The sequence below is a fragment of the Heteronotia binoei genome, chromosome 15 (assembly GCF_032191835.1).
Source record: "Heteronotia binoei isolate CCM8104 ecotype False Entrance Well chromosome 15, APGP_CSIRO_Hbin_v1, whole genome shotgun sequence".
NCBI lineage: Eukaryota > Metazoa > Chordata > Lepidosauria > Squamata > Gekkonidae > Heteronotia > Heteronotia binoei.
In genome coordinates, this window is record NC_083237.1 from 66402866 (window position 1) to 66418420 (window position 15555).

Here is a 15555-nt window from a genome sequence, read left to right on the forward strand (position 1 = left end):
TTTGCCTTTTTTAGCCAACGCATCACACTGTTGACTCATGTTCAGCCTATGGTCCCCTAGATCTTTTTTGCAGATACTACTGCTAAGACAAGTCTCCCCCATCCTATAACCATGCATTGGATTTTTCCTACCTAAATGCAGAACTTTACATTTCTCCCAGTTAAAATTCATTTTATTTGTTTTAGTCCAGTTTTCCAGCCTGTCAAGGTCATCCTGTATCCTGTTTCTGTCTTCTACTGTATTTGCAACCCCTCTCAATTCAGTATCATCTGCAAATGTAATAAGCAGTCCCTCTATTCCTTTATCCAAATCATTGATAAAGATGTTGAACAAAACAGGTCCCAGGACAGATCCTTGAGGCACTCCACTTGTCACTCTTCTCCAAGAGGATGAGGAACCATTCACAAGCACTCTTTGGGTGCAATCTGTCATTCAGTTACAGACTCACCTAATGGTAAGGGGATCCAAACCACATTTTGCCAACTTGTCAACAAGGATAGTATGTGGAACCTTATCAAAAGCCTTACTGAAATCAAGATAAATGATGTCTACAGCATTCCCCTGATCCAGCAAGGTAGTCACTTTCTCAAAAAAAAGATCAGGTTAGTCTGACATGACTTGTTCTTGAGAAACCCATGCTGGCTCTTAGTAATCACAGCCATCTTTTCTAAATGTTCCAGGACTGACTGACTGATGATTTGTTCTAAAACTTCCAGGAATAGATGTCAAGCTGAAGGGTCAGTAGTTACCTGGATCCTCCTTTTTTCCCTTCTTGAAGATGGGGACAACATTTGCCCAACTCCAATCTCCCGGCACCTCTCTTGTTCTCCAAGAATTCTCAAAAATAATAGCCAGAGGCTCAGGAATTACATTCACAAGCTCTTTTAGAACCCTTGGATGCAGTTCCTCGAGTTACTGCCTGTCACTTCCAGGTAGCTCCAAGAATTGCCAAGAACTCTGTTAAGAACTTCTTGAACAAAGTAGGAGTCCAGCAGCACCTTTATTCAGAATGTAAGCTTTCCTATGCATGCATACTTCTTCAGACAAGGAATGAGGTACAGTGAGCAGAGCTATATATAGCTTGTGGGCAGTGGTTTAGAATGCAAAATGGCACAAAGTTAAAATCCAACGGCAAAATAGTGTAATTGACAAACTGAAAGAACATTTGGTCTTGGATAGCATTTGCACAGGAAACCAATAAAAGGCAATAGAAGCTGTCTGTTAATTGCCCTATTGCGAGCAAGTAGGATTAAACGAAGGACACGTTTTTTTTCTTAGAAATGTTCTTGTCCGTCTAATTTACTTTTTAAAATGTAACATTCATTATAAACATCATTCTGGTTTGTCATAAGAAAAAAAGAATACATTAAAATATAGTGAAAATAGGTTTAGCTTATGTAACGAGATAAACAGCCAATATCCCTTATTTGAGTATGTCAATACAAAAAACATTATTCTGATACACTATTCTAAAAGAGAAATACATTGGAATATTGTGGTTATGCAGCTATACTTGGTGAGAATAGGTTTACCATATGTAATAAGATTTTAAAAACCCAATATCCCTGTTCAGTCCCGATGAGGTGTTTGCTCCAAGTTTCATAATAATTTGTAATTCAGCAATTTCCCTCTCTATTCTGTTCTTGAAGTTCCTTTGCAGTAAAAACAGCTACTTTGAGGTCACCCATTGAATTGAAACTATTTCAACTAATTTGCCTACAGTGTGGATACACCTGTTAATACCTTCAGAAGGAAAATGGCTTCAGAACATTTTGCAGAAGCAGGCTAAGGGGAAGGCAGACGGCAATTAAGCAATCTCTTACACATCTGAGCCCAGAGAAAACACTACAATATATACAAAACAAACAAGCAAAGGTTAATATTTGTGTTTAGAGGTATTGGGTGGACAGAACTCAGCACTAACTGCCTTTATTACGTGCAGATTTCATGCTGAGTTGTTTCCTCACAGCCACCCCCACCCCCCAAAAAAGTCCAGAAGTGTTCACAGCTCTGTCAGATTTTGAAAACCCTCATAACTGAAAGGTGGAAAGTTTGGCAAACAGGTAGCTAGTTTTGCCAGGCAGGCTATATGGTTGACAACACAGGAGGTGGGATCCTGCTTGCTAGTGAAGAAAACACCATCAGGAGAATAGATAGAAGGATCTTCATCAAAATAGTTGTAGGGCCTCAGCATGAACCCGACTGCATTCCCAACAGTCACTGTGTTGGGGATGTCCTCTGCATGTGGAATATGCAGGAAGCCAACGTTGATCCAGGCGACCAGGTCCTGAGCAGGGGAGAGATAAAGGTTAGCATAATTTGGTTATTTATCAGAAGATCTGCTAAGAAGCAAAGCAGCGGTAAGTTTAACTTTTGAAATTTTGCGTGTGGATCTCCAGAGACCTGCACAAGGTACTACATTATAAAAATAATACAATATAATCATAAAAAACAACCACCAGGAAAAAAGTATACGCATTAAAGTCATCCATAAAACAAACCAAAAGACCACTTGGGACTTAAAAGCAACTTTATAAATAATATCCAGCAGCCAGCATGGTGTTGTGGTTAACAGCAATGGAGTCTAATCTCATGATCTGCGTTTGATTCCCCACTCCTCCTCCACATGAAGCCTGCTGTGTGACTTTGGGCCAGTCACAGTTCTCTTCAAGCTCTCTCAGCCCACCTACAGCAAAAGGTCCCTGTTGTGAGGAGAGGAAGGAAGGAGACTGTAAGCTTCTCTGAGACTCCAAGTGAACAGTGGGGTATAAATGTCTCCATCTCCTCCTCTTTCTCCTCCTCCTCTTCCTCCAATAACGAGACGCAGCAGTGACGAAACCACAGAAGGGTTTCCTGCATTAATAGCAGCTCTGGGGGGCTCTTGATTTGGACTTGGGGTTGTTCAATGGGGAGGGGATTTTAGACTTTCCTCCAGCATCAGCTCACTACAGCAGACCTACTAATTGCCACCAGACAGAGAAAAACAGCAGTGGTATGGGTTTCCCCTTGCAGGGCAAAGACATGTCTCCAGGGTGGGGGGAGAGGAGTCACTGAAGTCCAATACATAGTGGCAGAGGGGGCACATAATAAATGCAATAATAATAATAATAATAATAATGGCATTATTATGTCATAAATAGTGTTATGTATTTTCTGCTCTTTTACAACATTTAAAAAGTTTACAATGTTTATAATGTTTGTGATGTTTATAATGTTTATACAGTGGCTTGTAATGTTTATTTTGAGAAATGTTAAAAATAAAAAGTTACTTTAAAAATGTGGCAGGTAAGTTGTTCATGGATTGTCTGTTGCCAGGTTTGCCCTTTGGAATGGTACGAGTGGCCCCAGAAGACCCACTCGTCGGTGGGGATCTGCCGCCATGCTTGCAGAAATCTACGGAGACTGGTGGGTCCGGAGGAAGGGGGGGGAAGAAGGGAGGGTGCCAAAGTCCCTGCTTGGGATTCCTGCTAGTCTTTGACTTTCCCATTTGAGAGGAGAAAGAAGAAAACTTGGCTTTTCCTCCTGCAGCGAAGGAACTCTTAGCCTCATGCTGGCCCATGCGCAACTTCCATGAACTCTCAGGGGATTTGGTGTGGTAGGGCTTCTTAGACCATTGCTTGGACCATGGACGTGGCTTGCCAGGGCGAGAGGAAGATGAAGATACTCCCAGATTACATGACGTCTTAATACTCTTGTCCATTTCTTGTAGGACTGCATCCGTAGTGGAGTTGAATAGACCCTCACCTTCAAAGGGGAGATCCTCAACCCAGGATCTGGTGTCTAACTGGAGGGCGGTGGAACGAAGCCATGAGTGACGACGCAACATAAAGGCCGAGGTAAGTGCCTTGGCTGTAGTGTCCACCATGTGCTTAAAGGCCTGCAGCTGTTGTTTTGCCAAGAGCATCCCTTTTTGCCTGGTTACACTTATCCTCAGGCAAAGCACCTAACAGCGGTGAGCATTGCTCCCAAAAGGAATAGTGATATCTTGCCCCGCAGGCAGAATAATTAGAAATCTTTATCCCAAGTGTGCCCGCAGAATAAAAGCGCCTGCCAAAAGTTTCAATCCTCTTCCCCTCTTTATCTGGAGGCGAGGCGTGGGTCTTCTTGGCCTTGGACGACACCACCACGGAGTTGGGGCGTGGATGATTGAAAAGAAACTCTGCACCCTGTTCCTGGATCCTGTACATATGATCCATACATTTGGAAGAGATAGGTGTTGAGGCAGGCTTGGACCAAGGATCCTTAATGGCTTGCAAGATAACCTTAGTAATGGGAAAGGCTACGGCTGTGGAGGTGTCCTTCTGCATAATGTCAAAGACTGTATCGTCAATGACCGGTTGAGGCTGGACCACTGGCAAAGACAAGGAGTTCGCTATTCTTTTAATAGCTCCCCATAGGATTTCAAATCCTCGGAAGGAGAGATTGGAAGATCCTCAGCTATCCTGGATTCTGGTGAAGACTCTTCCTGCTGATGGCCCGACTGCTCCTCCTCATCTTCATTGGAGCTCTCTCCACAGATGGATGGTCTGATAGATGTTCTGCATACCTCCCTTTCCGGTTCTGATTGGGAGGTTGACCCTACAGAGCAGTTGGCTGATTCGAAGGAGGGAAGAAGCGCTCTCTGCAGATGGTAAGCCTGGGGCGTCTACGGTAATCCTAGTCAAGGAAGTTTGCTCGACATCTGGACCACTGGAACGTGCCGGCTTCCTGACCAACTTCGGGATCGAAGTCCGCATTGATGAACCTCGGCGATCAGGTGGTGAATGTGCTGAGACTCTGGAGTGGTGCAAGGCCTCTGAACGTTGATCCCAGTCTGGGTTCTGAGAAGGGTACCAGGGATAAGGTGAATGGTAAGGGTAGTCCCCGAAGGGATAAGCCCACGGTCGTGGATACGAGTTGAGTAGAGGATGCAGATGCCGAAAAGGATCCAAAGTCTCCACGAACCTCTCAGGCTGGAGCATCAGCAGCTTTTTCGGTGTTGAGCGGTCCCTCGGCTGCGAGACTTCAAAGTCCGATGCCAAACTAGGATCGCCCTCCTTCGAATCAGCCGACTGCTCTGTAGGGTCAACCTCCTGATCAGAGCTGGAAAGGGAGGTATGCAGAACATCCATCAGACCCAAGGGGCTCTTCGGTTGAATCGGTGAAGCAAGGATTTTTTCCGGAGGCTCCCCCGAAATGATCACCGGGTCCTTCGGTGGCAGAGAAGGGGTCTGCCAATCTTGGCGCCTCTTCTTATCCTTATGCTTCCTGGGCTCAGTGGAGTGAGAGTCCTATACCCCATTGGCCTTCCTGGCCAGGGTTGATGGTTTGGACTGGGATGCCAAGCCCGCACGCTTGTGGGGCGGTCGGTTCCCTGGAGCAGTTGAGTCGGTTGGCTCAATAACGAGGCTGGAACTGATGTCGATGCCGGGCCAGCCATCAAAGCATTGGTCAATGCCGATGTCGACATCTGCAGTGCAATAGCCGATTTCAACAGCTCCGCCAAAAGCCTTGCAGCTTGGTTCTTTCTCATCTGCTTAGAGAATTTCGAGCAGTGATGACAGGATTCCACCCGGTGACCTTCCCCAAGGCACAGCAAACAAAGAGAGTGTCCGTCTGGAGAAGGAATTTTGCTCCTGCATTTCAGGCACCATTTGAAAAACCCCCAACGCTTTTCCATAGACAAGGAGTGATGGGAGAAGGGGGAGGGAACCCTGAAGGGTTGTAACAACTAACTAAAGTCTCTCTCTCTCTCTTTTTTTATAACAAGGAAAAGAAGAACGAAGAAAAAAACGAGAGAAACCCAGAGAAGAAAAAGGTAAGTAACTACCGACCAGAGTGACGATGAAACGTGTCTATCCGACGCGGCGGTAAAGAAGGAACTGGCGGGATACTCGCACCCACCGGGTGGGCATGTGCACTGGGGCTGTTGTGCATGACTACTGGGGTCGGGCAGCGAAAAATCCCGGACTTTTGTATTACCGATCAGGGATCGGTGCTGGCGCTTCATCCCATGAGTGTGAAGCACAGAGACCATGAAGAAGATCATGTGTGTATGGAATTCAGTTGACTGGTCTCATAAGATTTGCTTGCATCCTATAGAGCTCACCTCATTGGTAATGGTCTCATTGTTTATGAAGTCCTCAAAGGCAACAGAAGGTGTCCAGGGGTCATTCTGGTTGTAGACACTGGTACTGAATGGTTCTTCCTCTTTCCGCTTCGTGACAGCCAGCTTGTACCTTAAAAGCAGAGTGAGAGAAGCATTGCTGAGTGGGATCACCACTTTCCATGGCAGAAGGGCCACTTTTTAGCAGTCAGACCATTCCACTCACTGAGGGGCAGTTTATAGATAGAAAATCATAAACACCCTTCCTACAATATCATCTCATATATCATAAATGCAATACACTGCTGTGAGGAACTGGTGAGGATCAGCTTGGGAGGGTGACCACTATAAATCCCCCCCTCGGTCACCTTCCCTCAATACCTCAGGCACATTCACAGAAATCCTGTCAGAAATATATAAAGATTAGCCACCAGATGTTTTAAAGTTCAAAACCACAAAAGCATATTTAATGGTTTACAAAGGGTAAAGGAGAGGGATAAAATAATATTGATTAGGCTATTTAAAGGCAAATCAGTTGGCAGGCAATTCAAAATAAACCATCTCTGATCACCAGAGATATGTCAGGCTGAGATAGCTTAAAATACAACACCAGACAGAAGATATAAAAACACTTTGAAATATATATACAGGCAGGCTTAAGAATATATAAGAAAAAATACTTTGAACAGGCAGGCAGTGCCAACTTGGCACTGGGGACAGTAGGCAAACCTGGAATAGCCCTAACCTTGGACTTCATAAATCGTAAAGATAATAAAAGTCCACACACTTTTCCACTCACAATGAGGACTCTTGACTTGTGCCAGTTCAATATCCCCTCACTAGCATTCAGGATTCAACCTTTTTGAGTACTCTAACCAGCTCCTCAATCCTGTGTGTCCCACCCAGCTAGATTCCTTGTCTGACTTTTGAGAATCTTTCCTAGCCACAAGAATCCAGTGCCAATATTTGTGTGTTAGAGTGTTCTTATTTAGACCAAGAGACTGCCCTGATGTGCTAACAGATCTCCTCAGAGAGTTTCTCCTCACAGAAAGTGCCTGGTTTTGCCCCCTTCTGCCCAATAACTCTCTCACAGACAGAAACTGTTCTGTCTCCCAAGGAACTCAGCCTACAGGCTGTCTCAGCTCCTTTCCAGTTGCTTTCACAACTCATCAGCTTCAGTTCTCTGACTGAACTCCTCAGTTCTCAGACTGATCTCCACAGTTCCCAGACTGGACTGAACTGTTCCAGTTCTGAAGCTCAACTCTCAGGCATTTTACTTCCCTCCAAGTGTCTCTCAGTTTGCTACATTTCTGTTACCATAGCTGCGGCCCAGCCAATCGTTGCAAGGCTGTCCCCCAGCTTCCAGGCCTGAGTCCATCACAACAGCATTTCCCAAAATGACACAAAATGGATGTCAGCCAGGAACAAGTTTGGACATTTAACTTATAAGTATGTGGGAAAGAACGGCTGGACAGCTAATGACCTTCCTACCTGAAAAGTAGTGGGCCATTCGCTATAGTGATTCCAGCATAGCTCTTTTATTTTTTTATTTATTTTATTAGCTGAAAACACATGTAGCTAGCCGCAACTATATACACAGAAACCACCTATATACACAGAAACACACCTCCAGCAATAAGCAACCCAAAAGAAAAACAGGTTCTCATCTGCATGGGCTTCATTCAGATGGATATTATCTTATTGGCTGGCTCAGCAAGGACAGCTGCTCTGAGTGTAGCTGCAAGGAGCCTCTCTAACAATGGGCTTTATTCAAATGCATATTACCTGACCAGCTGGTTCAGCAAGGGCAGCCACTCTGAGTGTAGCTGCAAGGAGCCTCTCTAACAGTCTCTCTCTCTCGGCTTGGCTTCGCGAACGAAGATTTAAGAAGGGTGCAATAGTCCACGTCTGCTGCAGGCTCGCTGGTGGCTGACAAGACCAATGCGGGACAGGCAGGTCCGGCCACAGCGGCTGCAGGGAAAAGTCTGATTTAGGGTTGGTCCTGTAGCAGTGCGATTCTTCCTCAATCTCCTTTTGTCCTCAAGACCAGCTATGCGTGTGTTCTCAAAGGAAGAGACAGCCTGGTGGATGGTGTGCCTCCATGCTTTGCGATCTGAGGCTAGGTCAGACCACTGGTGATGGTTGATGTGACAGGTGCTAAGGGATTTCTTCAAGGAGTCCTTGTACCTCTTCTTTGGTGCCCCTCTATTTCGATGGCCGGTGGAGAGTTCGCCATACAGGGCAATCTTGGGAAGGCGGTGGTTTTCCATCCTAGAAATATGCCCCGCCCAGCGCAGCTGCGTCTTCAACAGCAGTGCCTCGATGCTGGTAACCTCTGCCCGCTTGAGGACTTCAGTGTTGGTCACAAATTCACTCCAGTGGATGTTGAGGATGGTGCGAAGGGCTCTAACAGTGGGCTTTATTCAAATGCATATTACCTGACCAGCTGGTTCAGCAAGGGCAGCCACTCTGAGTGTAGATGCAAGGAGCTTCTCTAACAATGGGCTTTATTCAAATGGATATTACCTGCAAAGAGCCTCCCCAACAAAAGGTCTGCGTTTGAAGCTCCCACCTACCCTAGAGAGTTATATTACTTAGGACAATGAGTCACCCAAGAAAACTATCCCCTCACCCTGAATTAAACTCATCCACACCCAGCCATTTACTCTAATTAAGCAACTCTTAACATTATTCACAAAACCTGGTAGTTTTCCCCATCCGGTATTTGAAGGGTCATCAAGCATAATAATTATAAGGTAGGGTTTCATGTAGTGGTTAGAATGAAGTCTCTAATCTGGGAGAACTGGGTTTGATTCCCCATTCCTGCACCTGCAGATGCTGGTGTGACCTTAAGTCAGTCACAAGTTCTCTTAGGGCTGTTTTCTCAAGAACAGTTCTCTCAGAGCTCGCTCAGCTCCACCTTTCTCACAAGGATGTCTGTTGTGGGGAGGCAAAAAGAAAGGAGTTTGTAAGCTGCTTTGAGTGAAGGGCGGGGTATAAATCTAATCTCCTCTTCTTCTCTTCATCAAGCACCTATAGATTTCTCAGGTAAATCTATTAAAGTTCTCTCAACTCCACAAAACCCATCATGTTTATTTATTTTTGTATTTCACAGAATCATAGAGTTGGAAGGGACCCCAGGTTCATCTGCACAACTCAGCAAATTCAGAAATACCTCCCTCTAAATTCACAGGATCCTCATTGCTGTCAGATGGCTATCTAGCCTCTGTTTAAAAGCCTCCAGGGAAGGAGAGCCCACCACCTCCCGAGAAAGCCCTTTCCACTGAGGAACCATTCCACTGACTGTCAGGAGGTTCTTCCTAATGTTGGGCAGGAAACTGTTTTGATGTCACTTCAACCCATTGGTTCTGATCCTACCTTCTAGGGTCACAGAAGGCTGTCCTCTATGTGACGGCCCTTCAAATACTTGAAGATGGTGATAATATCACCTCTCAGCTGCCTCCTCTCCAGGTATTTCTATACCACCCTCTCCCAGAGGGCTCAGGGTGGTGTACAACATTGTTAAAAACACAGTTTCACAACCAAATGTAAAATTAATTTAAAACTGATTTAAATTAAATCTTAAAAATATTCTGTTGGTGTCAATAAATTACCAACTCCTCTTATGGAATGGGCAGATCAGAGCCAGATATGATGATAATCTATTGCTATCCTTGATCATAGGCCTGGTGAAACATCTCTGTTTTGCAAGCCCTCAAGTCCCACAAGGGATGGATGTCACCAGGCAGGAACCAGGGCTGAGAAGGATAGCCGGATTCTTTGGGCTAGGGATTCTGAGTGCAAGGCTCTCTGGGGATACAGCACAAGAGGCAGTCCCACAAGGTATGCCGGTCCCAGACCATGTAGGTCTTTGTTTTGGGGGTGAAAAGTTATTATTCTTGCTCCAGGGATCATTTTACCCTATATCTGGCATCCAGATATAGGATGTTCTGGGAGCAGTATGCACCCCAAAATCTGCATGGGTCTTTTCTATCTGTGAAACACTAGTCATTTTGCTGCTGCTTCCATGGACCTCACTCTTCAAGACTGGTAATATTGCCTTTCACAACATTGCTTTCCCCATCTCATCCCTGATTTCCTCTAAGGTAGCTTGCACGTTGTGTGTTTGTTTGTGTGTGTTATCCTTTTTAATAGAAAACGATGAACATCAGCCTGGTTTTATTTGATAATTCTCTTAAAGGAATATCCCTATATACATAGGTGGAGAATCCCGGTTGCTCTGTCTCCTTAAGTTATTTTCCCCAGTTAAATAGAAGACTGCCTGTTTGGGTAACGCATTGGCACGCTTGACCAACTCCCAAGATGCTCCCTTGAAAACAGGAAAGGTTTTTTTAAAAAATTTCCCACCCTGAATACAGCTTTGCAAAAGACCTCAACCAACCAATCCCCCTACAAGGTTTTTACATTTCCACTTTCATTCCAATTGTTAATTTCTAAACAAAAATATTTCTACTCTTATGGTGATTGTTGCTGATTGATTAGGAGTGGCTGTGTTCCCCACCCCCTTTGCATTATTAAGCTGCGCCTTGCCAGATGCTGAGCACATTTCAGAGAGCTCTGAGAGAGAGAGCAGAGAATAAGTGCTATAAGGGTGAGGTTTGGCTTTCTAAGCAGCTGGGGAAGTTGCTGAGAATTTCTGAGTTTGTGTGACTGCTGGAAATTCTGAGTTTGTGGTTGCTGGGGAACTGCTGTCTGTTTGGTTTGAGTGGGCTGAAGGTGATTGTTGCTGATTGATTAGGAGTGGCTGTGTTCCCCACCATCTTTGCATTACTAAGCTGTGCCTTGCCAGCCTGGGGGCTCTGTAAGGACCAGGAATCCAGATCCCTATTTTCCTTGTGTTCCCAATAAGGTAAGTAGATCCTCCAGAAGGGGAGCCACATAAAAAAACAGGATTTAAAAGGGGACTGTATTTTTTTAAAAAGCGATCATGAAGGTAGAATGCCAACAGGGGGGTGGGGGCTTTCCTGTGTTTTGCACTGAGCGTCGCATGTATGACTATCTGCCCACAGGACAGAAGTCTTGGGTATGTGCTTGATGCAAGGAGCTCCTGGTCCTCAGGGAACGAGTTCATACCCTTGAGGCCAAGGTGACTGACCTGGAGAAGCAGAGACAGTTAGGCACTCGGAGAAGACTCTTGGGGACATATTAGATGAGCCCCACTCTGAACATGGCAGCCCCGTTGCAGCCAGGGAGCATGAGGGTCGAGAGGGAACAGGGCACCGTGCTGAGGATAAGGGGAATGCGCCCTCAGAAGGGACCTTTTCTTCAGTTGGTGAGTGGGTATCCTTTCGCGCCAAGGAACCACCCCTGGGCAGGGAGGGGGGAGGTCTTGGTAGTTGGTGATTTGATCCTTAGGCAAGTAGACAGCTGGGTGGCAAAACTGCGTACTCTGCATGGTGACTTGCCTGATGCAAAGGTAGAGGACATTACGCGTGTAGTAGATAGGCTGATAGACAGTGTTGGGGAGAAGCCAGTGGTCGTGGTGCATGTTGGCACCAACGATGTGGGGAAATGCAGTGGTGAGGTCCTGGAGGAAAAATTTAGGCTGCTAGGCAGGAGACTTAAGGCCAGGACCTCCAAGATAGCTTTCTCAGATGAGGTTCAATGTGGCCAAGTGCAAAGTAATGCACATTGGGGCCAAGAATCCCAGCTACAAATACAAGTTGATGGGGTGTGAACTGGCAGAGACTGACCAAGAGAGAGATCTTGGGGTCGTGGTAGATAACTCACTGAAAATGTCAAGACAGTGTGCGATTGCAATAAAAAAAGCCAATGCCATGCTGGGAATTATTAGGAAGGGAATTGAAAACAGATCAGCCAGTATCATAATGCCCCTGTATAAATCGATGGTGCGGTCTCATTTGGAGTACTGTGTGCAGTTCTGGTCGCCTCATCTCAAAAAGGATATCATAGCATTGGAAAAAGTGCAGAAAAGGGCAACTAGAATGATTAAAGGTTTGGAGCACTTTCCCTATAAAGAAAGGTTAAAGCGCTTGCAGCTCTTTAGCTTGGAGAAACGTCGACTGCGGGTGACATGATAGAGGTTTACAAGATAATGCATGGGATGGAGAAAGTAGAGAAAGAAGTACTTTTCTCCCTTTCTCACAATACAAGAACTCGTGGGCATTCGATGAAATTGCTGAGCAGACAGGTTAAAACAGATAAAAGGAAGTACTTCTTCACCCAAAGGGTGATTAACATGTGGAATTCACTGCCACAGGAAGTGGTGGCGGCTACAAGCACAACCAGCTTCAAGAGGGGATTAGATAAAAAAATAGAGCAGCGGTCCATCAGTGGCTATTACCCACAGTGTGTGTGTGTGTGTGTGTGTGTATAATTGGGAAATGATTCAGCATGATTTAAGTATAGGAAGCATTCACAAGAATACAAAGCTTAATCCGACTAAGGAGAAACATCCACCCATGGGGTGGGATGTGTTGTGGACCTACAGATCAAAGGCCATGGGGAAGATCCACTCTGTCCCATTCAAGTAAACATCTAGATGTTTAAGTAACCACAAAAACACACACATCTAACCATAGCTACAGCACCCAAAATACAGATTGATACGTAGGTGGATCAAGATCTGACTTGAACAGAACCCATTCATAGAAATCTTTATGTTCTAAATACTACTAGACATTTTTGGAAATACTATTAAACATTTTTGGACTTGGAAGAAAACTTCCAAATTGACAATAATTTTCATTCTGGTGTTTTGTCAGCCCCCCCAATAGTTTCCTTGGGAAAGGCAAACATAGGGTAGATGGAAGGCATGGGTTTGGATCCCAAAAGGGGATTGATGACAAGAAAGCAGAGCTCACCTTTAAAAATAGCAATGGGTGGGGGGGGACTAAGGGCACTATAATCAGATGAGGAATGGCTGTTGTGATTACTCAGTAGTGACAAGAAGCTACTCTGTATAGGTGCTTCCAAAGTTTAAAAATATAGTTTGCAGACCATCTGTTTTAGAATTATAAGAGTTGGAAGGGGCCATACAGACCATCTAGTCCAACCCCCTGCTTCATGCAGGATCAGCCTAAAGCATCTCCAACACATAATCATCCAGCTGCGTTTTGAAGACCGCCAATGAAGGGGAGCTCACCACCTTCCTAGGCAGCTGGTTCCACCTCTGAACTACTCTGACCATAATTTCCCCCCCCCCCCTAATATCCAGCCAGTACTTTTCCGCTTGTAATCTGAGTCTATTGCTTTGGTTGGCTGTCAAATGGAACAGCTCCTTGCTCTCCTCTAAACAACAGCCTTTCAAGTATTTAAAGAGAGCCATCATGTCCCCCCTCAATCTCCTTTTCTCCAGACTGAAGATTCCCAAGCCCGTCAGCCTTTCTTCTTCCTCCAGGCCAATTTTGTCCACATCTTTTTTGAAGTGAGGCCTCCAGAACTGCACACAGTATTCCAGGTGTGGCCTGACAAAAGCAGTATACAGCAAGAGCTATGACCTGTGATTTTGATGCTATAGCCCTTTTGATACAGCCCAGGATTGAATTTGCCTTTTTTGCCACAGCATCACACTTACTGCTCATTTTTAGTTTAAATGTCCGCTAGTACTCCAAGATCTCTTTTGCACACACTACTTCCCAAAAGTGCATCTTCCATCTAGTATTTGTGCTTCACATTTTTGTGGCCCAGATGTAAGACTTTGCACTTATCCTTGTTGAATTGCATCCTGTTCACAACCACCCACTTCTCCAGATTATTCCGATCTTGTTAAATTTTAACCTCCTCCCAAGTTGGTATCATCAGCAAATGTTATGAGCAGTCCTTCCACCCAGATCATAGATACAATTTTTGAAAAGAACCAGGCCCAAAATCGAGCCCTGCGGCACCCCACTGGACACCTCTCTCCAGTCTGATGAAACTCCATTGACAACCACTCTTTGGGTACGGTCCTCTAACCATTTTCCTATCCACTGAACTGTCCTGTAGTCCAGTCCACAGTCTTCCAGTTTGCCCATCAGAATGTCATGGGGAACCTTATCAAAAGCTTTACCGAAATTCAGGTGAACCACATCAACAGAGCTCCCACAATCCGGTAAACTCGTTACTTGATTAAAGAAGGAAACCAGATTAGTCTGGCAAGACTTGCTGGAGACAAACCCATGCTGACTTCCTTGAATCACCAAGTTATCCTTCAGATGCTCACAGATGCTATAAATCTACCCTTTAAAATCTACTCAAATATCTTTTCGGCAACAGAAGTCAGACTGTTGTGTACTGGACCTGAAGGAAGACTGCAATGGGTGTTCCTGCTGGGCTGATTGGAGCCAGACGAACGGAGCCTGGGGACTCGGGAACAATGGGCAGCAGGATCCAATTCCCTGCTGCCCTGCACCAATCACAGCCCCCTGCTGGTTTGAACGATCCAACAACGTGCTTGCACGGGAACTCAGAGTTGTATATAATTGGTCCTATTGGCCCAGTTCAGCATGCTGTATGTAATAAAGAGCTATTAAAGATTTCAGGTTTTCACGGCTGGCATCATCATTAGGGTTTGTAGAATCTTTTGGGCTCAAGTGCCGTGTTCTATCTGCCAAAGATATGAGAGATCCACTTTCAACCCCTGGAGTCTACAAAATACCCTGCTCCTGTGGTGCAGTCTATGTTGGCGCTACCCAACGCAGTATCAACACCCGCCTCACCGAACACAAGAGACACTGTCGCTTGTTTCAGCCAGAAAAATCAGCTGTCGCTGAACATGCACTTCAAGAAGGAGACCACGTCATCCACTTAGAAAGAACTGAAGTTCTTTCTACGGTCTCACATTATCACACCCGCCTGAACAGAGAAGCTATTGAGATTTACAAACACCAACACAACTTTAACAGAAAGGAAGAAGGCATTTCCCTCCACCATTCTTGGTATCCAGCTCTGCAAAACACCCTACAGACTATAAATTGCAGAAGGTCACAGAACAACCAGCGCATTCCAGAGAACAATCAGCACAATCAACAACCATCTTCCTTATCTTCACACCCCTTCCAACCCTCCCAGCAATCAACACAGAACAATGGTCACATTCAACAGCCAGTTTCCTTATCACTACCCTTCCAGGAAGCCCCAAACAATGGGTACATTCACAAACCAATTGCCCTCTCACCACACCCCCTCCAGCCTAGAAATAGCAGCTCTCCAGCAGCCCTGGCCTCACTCAATGCACAGCAGCCAAGAAGGTCAGAACGCCTGCTCTGGCTGCAACGCCACTGAGGATGTTCTCCGCAGCTGAGAACAAAACGTCTGGAAGAAGAACTTTCTCCAGCAGAACACGGCACTTGAGCCCGAAAGATTCTACAAACCCTAATAATAAAGAGCTGTTTATCACTGCTGCCTCGTCTCATCTATGCTTAGAACCCACTATATTATACAGGCTGGCCTGTAGTTTCCCGGTTCATCCTTCTTCCCCTTTTTAAAGACTGGGATAACGTTTGCTC

General features: G+C 45.3%; 1 protein-coding gene across 1 annotated transcript in view; it reads right to left on the reverse strand.

The window, feature by feature from the left end:
• Nucleotides 1-1987: 1987 nt before the first annotated feature.
• LOC132584078 (membrane primary amine oxidase-like) overlaps nucleotides 1988-15555 on the reverse strand; it is a 37071-nt gene continuing 23503 nt past the window's right edge. Inside the window, exons 3-4 of the mRNA XM_060255872.1 lie at nucleotides 6089-6218; nucleotides 1988-2287 (exon numbers count right to left, since the gene is read on the reverse strand). Coding sequence (XP_060111855.1) covers nucleotides 2003-2287; nucleotides 6089-6218 — 415 coding nt within the window. The 3' untranslated portion in view covers nucleotides 1988-2002. The remainder of the gene's footprint in view (nucleotides 2288-6088; nucleotides 6219-15555) is intronic.